General features: G+C 41.4%; 1 protein-coding gene across 7 annotated transcripts in view; it reads right to left on the reverse strand.

Moving 5' to 3' along the window:
• Positions 1-12,538, reverse strand: part of ABCC4 (ATP binding cassette subfamily C member 4) — a 294,345-nt gene that overhangs the window by 87,668 nt on the left and 194,139 nt on the right. For 5 of the 7 annotated variants that reach the window (XM_025364534.1, XM_025364533.1, XM_025364535.1 and 2 more), the window contains one exon: positions 8,977-9,056. In XM_025364534.1, the coding sequence (XP_025220319.1) occupies positions 8,977-9,056 (80 nt within the window). Of the gene's footprint in view, positions 1-877; positions 923-8,976; positions 9,057-12,538 lie in introns of those variants that run through there. The other 2 variants (XM_025364539.1, XM_025364537.1) reach the window with 1 other exon arrangement.

A 12,538-nucleotide genomic window follows, 5' to 3' on the forward strand; every position in this document is an offset into this window, starting at 1 on the left:
TGGGATTACAGGCATGGGCCACCACACCTGGCCCCTACATTATACTTTGAAGTTATTTACTTACTTATAAGTGATATCTAGTCACTTTTTTTTTTTAGATGGAGTCTCGCTCTGTGTGGAGTGCAATGGCACAATCTTGGTTCACTGCAACCACTGTCTCCTGGATTCAAGCAATTCTCCCTGCCTCAGCCCCCCACGTAGCTGGGATTACAGGTGCCTGCCACCATGTCCAGCTAATTTTTGTATTTTTAGTAGAGATGGGGTTTCCACATGTTGGCCAGGCTGGTCTCAAACTCCTGACCTCAAGTGATCCACCCGCCTCGGCCTTGTAACAGGGGACAGAAGCTGCAGTGAGCCGAGATGGCACCATTGCACTCCAGCCTGTGCGACAAGGAGTGAAACTCCTCTCCAAAAACAAAAAAAAAAACAAAAGAAACTAGAGTATTCAAAGTATAAATTGCAGTAGAAACATTCCATTTAATTAAACCAAAAGGTGTTTTTATTTCACAAAAATAAAATATTTATGCTGTGTAGTGTATATATTTATAGTATTTAAATTTAACTCTTTAGTATACTTATGTAACTTTCTATAAAGAATGCACTTCCAATGAATAATATTAGTACAATGTAGAATCACCAGTTGTTACAACGTTTTAATGCAAAGTTATTTTTTAACACTAACTGGAGAAATGTACATTTGCTTTTGCCACAGTTAATTCTTCTTCCTTGTTTACACAGTATTACCACAGAGCTATATATGTCACAACCTGAACAAAGGTGCATCAAAATACTGTAGGTGAAGACATAGGCTGGGCGTGGTGACTCAATCCTGTAATCCCAGCACCTTGGGAGGCTGAGGTGGGTGGATCACCTGAGGTCAGGAGTTCGAGACCAGCCTGGCCAACATGGTGAAATCCCGTCTCTACCAAATACCTACAAAAAATAAAATTAGCCAGGCGTGGTAGCACACACCTGTTGTCCCAGCTACTGCGGAGGAGGCTGAGATGGGAGAATTGCTTGAACCTGGGAGGCGAAGGTTGCAGTGAGCAGAGATCACACCCCTGCACTCCAGCCTGGGCGACAGAGCGAGACCCTGTCTCAAAAAAAAGAAAGAAAGAAAAGAAAATCTAGTGTCCTCTCTCTCCTGAGCTTCCCGATGCTCATATCTAAAAAACAGTCACAATTTCTCTGATACCTGGGTTTGAGACCAGGTTTATCACAAAACCAGGAAGAAAGTTCTTTAAATGAGTAGTCTCCACAGTTGAGAATCTTAACAGAACACTCAAAATGTCTAAAAGAATTTTGGGGAAAGGAAACTAAGTCTGTCTACCTTTAATTCTAAAAACACAGGGCATAAGAAAAAAAGGCTAGTACCACAATTTCTGAAAGGTTTATATCTAAAATATCATAGGCTCATATTAAATGGCATCATATAACTTTCTAGAGGGAGATGGGTGGGCACTAGATGACAAAACAATCTATTATTAGAGACCTAGTGATAGATATGGTTTGGCTGCGTCCCCACCCAAATCTCATCTTGAACTGTGGTTCCCATAATCCTTACATGTTGTGGGAGGGACCCAGTGGGAGGTAACTGAATCATGGGGTTGGGTTTTTCCCATGGTATTCACATGACAGTGAATAAGTCTCATGAGATCTAATGGTTTTATAAAGAGCAGTTCCCTTGAACATGTTCTCTTGCCTGCCACCATTTAAGACATGCCTTTGCTCCTCCTTTGCCTTCCACTATGTGAGGCCTCCCCAGCCATGTGGAACCGTGAGCCTGTTAAACCTATTTTCTATTTTTTGTGAGACAGTGTGTTGCCTAGGCTGCAGTGCAGTGGTGCGATTTTGGCTCACTGCAACCCGGGTTCAAGTGATTCTCCTGCCTCAGCCTCCCAAGTAACTGGGACTACAGGTACCCTGCTCATGCTTGGCATCTCTCTTCCTGTGGAAATGCCACTTTGTTCCCTTCTGGAGACCTGGAACCTGTTCCTCCTCCATACAATGTGCCCCTCCCTCAACCTGCGCCTGTATCTTCTTTGCATGGCTGTGTCCTTATTTTTCAAACTCAACGTCACCTCCTCCTTGACCATGCTGGTCCAGTCATTAGCAAACACTTTACTTTGCTGAACACACTAGAACTATACTAACTTAGATTATTTATGTTTATTGGTCTGTTTACTATCGACCTCCTGCACTAGAATGCCAATTCCTGGAAGCTGATATCTGGTTCACTGCTCCATGCTCTAGATCCTGGAAAAGTACTTGGCATACAGGAGGTGTCCAAGAAATATTGATTGGTTCACTGACTATGAGTGAGGTTTAAATGAGATGGAGCAAGTGAAATATGCTCAGAGCAGTGCTCAGCCTGGTGTTATATGATCTCTTCTTTTTCATAGGACCTAGAGATTGTTTTATTACAGAATAGAGTGGTAAAGAAAAGCGTCACTAATGGGAAAGAGAGACTTTCTCTGGTCCTTAAAGGATGAAGAATTAGGAGGGTACATTTGAGGGTGAGCCACAGGTGTGCAAACATACACACACACACGGGTGCCAACAGTCTAGCATGCACATAGTTTCTCTCCAAAATTTAAAGAGAGATTAGATTTAAGGACCAGAAAATTTGAATTTTGCTCTCTGTATGTCCCTTGCAGCCACAAATCAAAGGGAGGCAAAGCAAAACAAGTCTATTCAGATATTTATTCTAACATATGGCTGCACTGTGAGAAGAGGGTTCGAGGCCCCACTGTAGCATTAGGTATTGCATGGCCAGTCTTGGAGGAAGCCATAATTGAACTTAAAGTGAAAGAGCTAGGATTGGAAATTGGTCTTGTGCTGAGACCTTAACCATTCTCTCCTACAGCATCCCTTCTATTGTAAGTCTTATCACATGGCATGGTAACTGCTTTCTATCTGTCCCTCCCAATAGAGTAAACTCAGAGAAGAAGGGAATTCAATTTCACTTAGTCCCCTATCTCCAAGCCCAGCATGGGGCCTAGTACACCGAGACACTCAATAAATACTTCTCAGGTGGATGAAGATAAAGGCGCTATCTTTTCCACCTCTGCATACTCAGCATACAGGAGGAGCTCAATAAAAAGCTGGTGGGAAGAAAATAAAAAGGAAGACATGTAATAAGAATGAGACATATTGGTCAGGCGCAGTGGCTCGCACCTGTAATCCCAGCACTTTTGGAGGCCAAGACAGGCAGATCACTTGAGGTTAGGAGTTCGAGACCAGCCTGGCCAACATGGTGAAACCCTATCTCTACCAAAAATACAAAAATTAGCTAGGCGTGGTGGTAGGTGCCTGTCATCTCAGCTACTCGGGAGGCTGAGGCAAGAGAATTGCTTGAACCCAGGAGGCGGAGGTTACAGTGAGTCAAGATTGCACCACTGCACTCCAGCCTGGGTGATAGAGCAAGACTGTCTCCAAAAAAAAAAAAAAAAAAAAAGATATATTGAAAAGAATTACAAATTCTTTTCACAAGTCACGTATTTGTAATAGAAATGTTTTCCTTTTGGGAGAAACTCTGAGATATTCCCAAATACATCTAGTTGTAAATATAGTCACAAAACACCATATCTGCCCATTAAATACTATAAATAAATTTGTACTATTAAAATTGTTGAAAACTACTGATTCCAAATCATTAATATTAAATTTCTAACTAAAATGCTAGTAAGATATTATTAACACAATTATTACAGATAGGGTACCTATTAATCCAATTATTATTTTAAGAAAATGGAAGAAGAGATTCATGATACTGGCATTGGTGCTGATATTAGGAAGTAATCAAGCACTTCTGGCTGGGCGTGGTGGCTCACACCTGTAATCCCAGCACTTTGGGAGGCTGAGGCAGGAGGATCACTTGAGGTCAGAAGTTAGAGACCAGCCTGGGCAAAATGGTGAAACCCCGTCTCTACTAAAAATACAAAACTTAGCTGGCCATGGCAGTACACACCTGTAGTCCCAGCTACTCGGGAAGCTGAGGCATGAGAATTGCTTAAACCCAGGAGGTGGAGGCTGCAGCAAGCTGAGATTGCGCCACTGCACTCCAGCCTGGGCGACAGAGCAAGACTCTATCTCAAAAGAAAAAAAAAGAACCCCCCCCCCACCCCCGGAAAAAAAAAGGAAGTAATCAAGCACTTTAAAATGTGAATGTTGACTATCACCTCTGTTTTTGTTTGTTGATTTATGCAAACATATTCTGTTTGAATGCCAAATTCCTATTCAAAGAATGTGAGTTCTAGATGAAGATCTTTATGCTATTTGTATTTCAATTCTTTATGAAAACAAGCTATTCAGTTTTAACCTGTGAAGAGCCATTCTATGTTCATAAATGACTTGGCTTTAGAAATATTGTAGATGTTCAAAGCTGTTACAATTTTTGAAAAAGCAAACAAGAAAAACATGTTTGAACAACCCTTTATAAGCCAGATATGCACTGCCAGCCTTGGCTAAATTATCTGATTAGCCCATGGCAACCCTGAGGTAACTTGCAGACTGTTCATTTGTATTCTATAAGTTATTTATTTCCAGTGATATATTTATATCTTATGATATATTCAAAAACTTTCCTTAATTCTGGCTTACCTTTCAAAAGGCCTCATCAAAAATCTCACCCTTCTTTATTCACTACTGTTGCACACCTGAGCCAATCTGAGTTCCAAAGTGACACAGTACCCACTACCCCTTTGGGTTTCTTCCCTTACTACAGGACAGCAAATGACACCCACTTTTAAATTACTGGTGTCACTGTTCCCCATTGGCAATGAATGCCAACAGCTAACTATATAAAAACAAATGAAAACTCGCAAATACAAATATTTTATTGAAGCCCAAAAATCAAAGTTAGGTTAATTGCCTCTATCTGGCCAGCAAATCTGGTCACATGTAAACCAGAATTTCCTTAGCTTAGCAATTTCATCAGGGGAGTAATAAAATCTGTGCATGGTTTCAGACTTGCTTCTACAGAGCCTACATTCTAGACATCGAGCCACAAGCAGAGGGTTCTCCTCTCAGATCTACCCCTCCAGTCTTTGGCAAACTCAATTGGAAACAGTTCAGTTCGGACCCAATGGTCTACAGTTCCAGACTCCTACTTATAAAACCAATAAAACGATCACCATCATACAGAAAACGTAATCAAACATGAATGCTCTGGATTAAAAAGGTCACATGAGGCCGGGTGCAGTGGCTCATGCCTGTAATCCCATCACTTTGGGAGGCCGAGGTGGGTGGATCACCTGAGGTTAGGAGTTCGAGACCAGCCTGAGCAACATGGCAAACCCCTGTCTCTACTAAAAATACAAAATGAGCTTAGAGTGGTGGTGGTCATCTGTAATCACAGCTACTCAGAGGCTGAGGCATGAGAATCGTTTGAACCTGGTGTGGGGGCGAAGGTTGCAGTGAGCTGAGATCATACCATTGCACTCCAGCCTGGGTAACAGAGTGAGACCATCTCAAAAAAAAAAAGTCACATGGATAAATGCAACTACATTATTTATTTCTATAGCTATTTGATTTTAAATCTCAGCTTTAGTAAGAATAACAACTCAGCAGTCTTAGCCTGAACCTTCTGGTAAGTGCAAATTTTCAACTACCTCTTCATGAAGATACCTAACTTTTCTGTGGATTTTAATCTTCATTCTGTTTGTTACTATACATCCTGCCAAAGTTCTTTCTGGCTCAGGAATACCATCCGTAGTTGGTACTGAAGATATGTAGTTCCCCTGTCGATCAGTCAGCTAGGTAACACCAAGGGTAACATCTTGACAAAGAAATTCCCAGTTTTTTTAAACTCAATTGTTTCAGTCAATCTCAGCTGCTGGGTTAAGGGCCCACTTTCTGTGAGTTTCTCTGGGCGTAGGAGGAACTGCTAGTCACTGTGATTATCACCCACTGAACCTGATGAGAGCCATCAAAACCCAGGGCCCTGACGTTCGAAGCACGTTTTGCTAATGACATTAAACACAAAGTCATCCAGGAAATTTCCTACTATCTGAATTTTGAAAGGGGCTAAATAAACCCTGTAGAAGAATTGATGCGGTAGACAAGAGGCCTAAAAGTCAACTTCATTTCAGATGCCCATGCAATGGAGAAGGCTACTATTCACACAGATAAGATCATGCTCCCTGTATGGCTCACCCGACTGATACTAGAAATTAATTTTAAAAATTTATCACAGAAGTGAGTCAAAGTAGACAAAATTTCCTTTGCAAAACAAAACACCCCCCTCCTTCCCCCCAAAAAGATCAACGACTTCAAGCAAAGCCATGAGGTGAACAAAGCTAACTGTCATTTTGACCTTGCTTTGCTTTAATTCAGGAGACTACTTAGAAATGTACTGAGCAACCCCCTTCATTCGGCTCAGCTAGCAGAGCTAATAGGCTTCTAATTAATTTCCAGAAGATTGCTGTTATAACTAACAGGTTTTAAACATTTGGTTGATTGGGGAAAATGAATTGAATATAATGTATTTGATTTGGAAAATTAGTTTTCATTCTATGTGCTTACCATAATAGTGTTTATTTTAAGTTTACATGATTCCATTAAGAGTCCCAGAACATCACTGGGCTGCTTTCATCCTTACAGAGGCCTAGGCAACTTAAAAAAAAAAAAAAATTACATTTAGATTTTTGTTGGCCTTTATTTGAGGGCAGGTTAAATGCATTTTTTTGGGTGTGTGGCTTTAATAAAAAATTTTCACTTCCTAATATAGCAACAGGCCCAAATACTTCAAAATGATCCTGGCGATACCTCAGTCAAAAGCCCACTCATCGAATGCAAATCCCCAGCAGAAAGGCTCGGCACACAAAGTAAGATGAACCAGTTACGGCATTGTTTACCACGTTTCACTTGATTCCTCCTGACAACCATTTAAACAATGAATGTTGGGAAATGTCCCTCAAAGAATCAACAACAATGGCAGGGACCAGAGCTTTTATATTTAGCTAATACTATTTTTAAAAGGAGAAAATATTTCTTCCTGAAGGGATTATGGGAGGCCTTATTAAAGACACCTGCAAACAAAACAAGTGACAATAGATCTTTATCATAATGATAACTGAGTTATCCTTTAGATAAAACTCCTTTCTTGGAGACAATAACATTAGGATTTAACCTCTGCTGTAGATTCAAGAAATCAGCTAATTGGGGCCAGTAAGATTCCACAATGTTAAGTTTACCAAGGTTATGTGAGTGGATAATAAAAAATGCCCTTGTCTCTCTGGTTAAACAGAAGTACAACGAGACTAGAATTTTCCCTCCTCATGCTGCTAAGAAATGTTTTACATTGGCATCAAGTAGCATCCATTCCTCTGCCTCCATATGTGAGACAAAGCACACGAGGGATTCTAATTATGACCGCTCACTCTGCTAAGCACATAGTGGGCCAGCCAGCTTCGGAAACTCAACCTCTGCCTAGCTTGCAGTTGCAAAGAAACAGAACCTTTCACAAAATCTTCTCGAAGTAATTAACAATCCCTGTCAAAACGTGTACAGACAATCATCTGCATTCTGTGAAAACCGGGCAACTGTTCTAGTGACGGCGTCTGAGGGATAAATAATATAGCTAAACCCAGAAGGGCACATTTTAAAAATGTTTGCAAAAGAAAAAAAAAATCAGAGGTCCTTGTTTGCAGTAAAAATAATCCACCTGTGAGTCTCAGCTTACTTCTCCTCAGTAAACAGTGGATGCCTTCGCCCACGGGCTATGCTGTTTGCAGTCACATGCTCCTTTGCTGCCTTGCTGTGTGACAAACAGGAATTCCTATAAGCATTTCAAGCCTGTGACTGGCTTTTCTTACAAAGCTAATTTTCCAAATTAAGTAATTTTGGTTCCTTTTACAACAGTGGCTCCAGAGGAGATCTAAAGCATCTGAGCATTGAGAAAAAAGCAGGGGTAGGGGGACCACAGGATCAAGCCAAAATTGCAGACCCCAACTGAAGTATTTCTACTTAATGGCCTTAAATTCACCTAATGATTAGAACTACTGTAAGTTGGCACTTAGAAAAACTCAAAGAGGTTCAAATTTCATAAAGTGTTAGCCACAGCAGCTGAGATTTTGGAATATGTATAGCTTTTAATAGATGCATTTCCAAAATAAACACTTGGGGAAAAAAAAAAAAAGTGCCCCAGCTTGAACCACTGACAAGCAGACAAAATTAAACAACAGGAAAAAATAAAGTAAAACCAAACCACATGAGCAAGAGTACTGAATAAGGAGATGAGAGAGGAGATGACCCAGCATTATTCTTTAGAGCCTCAAGTTCACAAACAAAAGAAACGCTTTACAGAAGGTATTTCTGTAGGATTGTTGGTTTTTCCTTTTTAAAGACAGCTTAAGACTTAGAGCAATCAACGTGTGAAAACAAAAAAGATATTTTCTGAGTTGACTTTGATCCTGTACTCAAATTGGCTTAGATACCCTTGCCTTTAAAGGCTTTGTATCCGCAATAACTGCTCTCTATTGTCCTTGTTAATAAAGTATTATTTTCACCTTACTATTACTAATCTTTTCTTTGTAAGTAACCACACCTGGTTCTATCCAAAAAAAAAAAAAGTGCCTAAGTATTTGCCTTTGTGGTAATACAATGCATAATTTAGTTAATCTAGGCTATCTTTCCGTGAGAGGTGATTGTTTCTATATTATGAAATGTGTTCACAGTAAAGCACAATCCATGCCAGATACCTAGAGGCAGACAGAGAGCCACTTACCAAGCATGAAGCTGCTTCAAACTAACCCCGACAAGACTGTATAGCCACTCCCACACACAAGGTATTACTCACGCCAACTTAGCCTCTGAATTATAACCGCACCTTTCTTTTACAAACATGGCCTTTTATTAAGTTAACATTACACACAGCCAGGCCGAGAGTCCCACCCCCAGCCCCCATGAAAAGGGCTTAAAAAAATAGGAACTTCCGTTTTCCATTTGAGATCCTGATGTTACTCTCAACGTTACCTGGATGAAATCTAAAACCGTCAGTGGCAGTAAATCATCCAAGTGTCCAATGTCTTTGGAGAAACGATTTAAAATTCTTCCTGCAAGAACAGGATATGAAAAATTACTCATTTCCCCAGATAGACCCTTAAGAGAAACAATTCGCAAACAAATCAAAACAATATTTTAAACGCATATGTATTTAATATATTACGCATTCATATGAAATAAACCGATGTCAGTGGTAAAGAAAAAGAAAATAGGATGATACCTAAAGAGAAACAAAAATATCATCAAATGGCAGTGGGCAGGGAGTTGAAATGTGGCCCTGATTTTAAAAGAATGAAGGAAAAAAATCTTGTGACAGTAACAGGAGGGGATGGTGGGTTCTAGAATGTTCCCTCCTTTAAAGATCCAATCTAGGACTGCAATCCAAGTGCAAAGTAGGTAGATGAATGTACATAAATTGATCCTAATTATTTCACTAATTTTGCTTTATCAGCATTTCTTTTGCTAAGTGGCATGTTTTTATATAAATATAAATGATAACCTCTGTATTTTTTTTTCCCCAGCCTGGTTGATAGTACCTCACATTTTTGGGGAAACTTGGGATCCTATCATTTTCCAAGCTGTGAGTTTACTACTGGCAAACAGGTTGTCATTTTCAGATGTGCAAACAGTATGACAAGAACAGGTTTATTCTTGGCCGGGCGCGGTGGCTCAAGCCTGTAATCCCAGCACTTTGGGAGGCCGAGACGGGTGGATCACGAGGTCAGGAGATCGAGACCATCCTGGTGAACATGGTGAAACCCCGTCTCTACTAAAAAATACAAAAAACTAGCCGGGTGAGGTGGCGGCGCCTGTAGTCCCAGCTACTCGGGAGGCTGAGGCAGGAGAATGGCGTGAACCCGGGAGGCGGAGCTTGCAGTGAGCTGAGATCCGGCCACTGCAACTCCAGCCCGGGAGACAGAGCGAGACTCCGTCTCAAAAAAAAAAAAAAAAAAAAAAAAAAAAAAAGAACAGGTTTATTCTTATCTAAGAACACAAGAGGAAATTATGCAGGAAAACAGAAATATTATTTAATGATTGAAGATCACTGCTCAGCATCGACTTTATTTCCCCTGTCACGTAGAATCCAAGAAAACAGTATGTCATAAAAGCGTCAGAAACAGATCAAACCTGGTTTCTAATAAATATCTATTCTTTCAAATGATTTCCTTCAAAAAAAAAAAAAAAAAAAAAGGAAGCTATACACCCATAGCCTATGTGGTTGTAGGTGACCCCTGAGAAGTGTGAGTGTCTGGGCCTCTGAACTTCTTTTCTAATCAACGCTTCCGGAAGCCCTGCTTACGGATGAGATGTGCGGCCTCCTAGGGTTTGTCAGGATTGACTTCGTCCTGGTGCCTTTATACCAGGCCGCAAGTGGACCGTGAATGGTCAGAGGCTGGGGACGGAGCTGCCTCCCACTGCCGGGGCTAATGCAGCCTCTGCAGTTCTCCCAAGGCATCCCGCTGGCCACAGGAAGCAAAGGGTGTGCAAGTTGGAGCTGCACCTCAATTTTCCTGTCTCAGGCTTTGGACACGCAGACTCCAGAAAGCATCATTCAGTGACACCTTTGGCAAGCCCAGTGACAACTTTTCTGAGCCTCTAATAACACTTCCTTTAGAGGGTTGTCCTAGGGATTAAATGGGCTCATGCCTGTAGAAAAAAAAACAAAAAACAAAAAACAAAACCCAGGCACAATGCCAGGTACTTTTTCATGGCTGCTAAAAAACCAAAACCAAAAAGGTGCGACGATGACTATGACCCATAGGTTCTGCAGCATGCCACCGGAGAGGAAGCTCAACTTTTCAAATGCAGGTCCTGATGCAGTGGCCCTGGGGAGGAGCTGGAGACTGCATTTCCAACCTGCTCCCGGGGGCCCTTCTGCTGTTTGCCAGATCACGGTATGCAGGGTGAGAGGTCAGGCTATTATTTTATCAGCTGTACTTAAGAAACATTAAAGTTAGACGAGCATTTTTCTTACAGATTCTTATGGATTTTGTTTGTCATCTTTCTTGTTATTTTTTCTCATCTCAATGTATCAATACCAGAACAAGGAAAATATAAGCTAAAAAATTAAAGACATAATTAAAACATGAATTATTTCTTAAATGGAAAAGTTAACAATGTTATAACATAGGCAATATTCAGAAACATTGCAAGTACAGTTCAGCTTTTAATAAGTTGAAAGCAATATTCAAATTAAAAAAAAAAAAAAAGATAGGCCAGGGATGGGGCTCACATTTATAATCCCAGCACTTCTGAAGGCAGAGGTGGGAGGACTGCTTGAGCCCAGGAGTTCAAGACCAGCCTAAGCAACATAGCGAGACCTCATCTCTACAAAAAAGAAAAGAAGAAGGAAAAAAAGATAAAAAAGCCTACATAAATGATGAGTATGTGAAAACCAACTCTTTATCTTGACCATTTGGGAGAATGTTAAAATCTGAGACCCATGGTTGGAAAACAGCAAAAGATACAAGGAAAACAAAAACAACTGAGAAAGCCCACCTCCTCACACAGCTACGCCAACAACTAAACTGAATGTCAAAGATCAGCTGAAATAGAAACGCTTGGCGGGGCGCGGTGGCTCAAGCCTGTAATCCCAGCACTTTGGGAGGCCGAGACGGGTGGATCACGAGGTCAGAAGATCGAGACCATCCTGGCGAACACGGTGAAACCCCGTCTCTACTAAAAAATACAAAAGACTAGCCGGGCGAGATGGCGGGCGCCTGTAGTCCCAGTTACTTGGGAGGCTGAGGCAGGAGAACGGCGTAAACCCGGGAGGCAGAGCTTGCAGTGAGCTGAGATCCAGCCACTGTACTCCAGCCCGGGCGACAGTGAGACTCCGTCTCAAAAAAAAAAAAAAAAAAAAAAGATTAGAAGGTTCAAGAGTTACTTTCTTGTTCTAAGACACAATTCAAAGACTGGTGTTTGCAAAAAGAATATTTTCTTGTTTTAAACTTTTTTTTGAGACGGAGTCTCACTCTGTTGCCCAGGCTGGAGGAGATCTCAGCTCACTGAAACCTCCGCCTCCCAGGTTCAAGCGATTTTCCTGCCTCAGCCTCCAGAGTAGCTGGGATTCCAGGCACATGTCACCATGCCCAGCTAATTTCTGTATTTTTAATAGAGACAGGGTTTCACCATGTTGGCCAGGCTGGTCTCAAGCTCCTGACCTCAGGTGATCCGCCCACCTCAGCCTCCCAAAGTGCTGGGATGACAGGCGTGAGCCACAGCACCCGGTCGGAATATTTTCATCTGGCTTCGCAGTAGACTGTCATAATCAGAGCTGTGATGTCAAGTTCACAGTCTCATAGTCATTTCCCCAGAGGTCTCCAAATCAAACACTTATGATAAATTCCCTGCATGCACATGCCACACCTCTTCATCCAAATGACACGTGGTCCCTGCTGGAGCATCTCCAGGGATGTCGAGGGAAGAGGAGTCACTGTTTCCTGAGGGGACCCAATCTATTTTCCGACTGTTCTGTTAGACAAGGCTTGCTTACATTAAACCAAAGCTTGCCTTCCGGGAACTTCCAACC

Source organism: Theropithecus gelada, chromosome 17 (assembly GCF_003255815.1).
Source record: "Theropithecus gelada isolate Dixy chromosome 17, Tgel_1.0, whole genome shotgun sequence".
Lineage (NCBI taxonomy): Eukaryota > Metazoa > Chordata > Mammalia > Primates > Cercopithecidae > Theropithecus > Theropithecus gelada.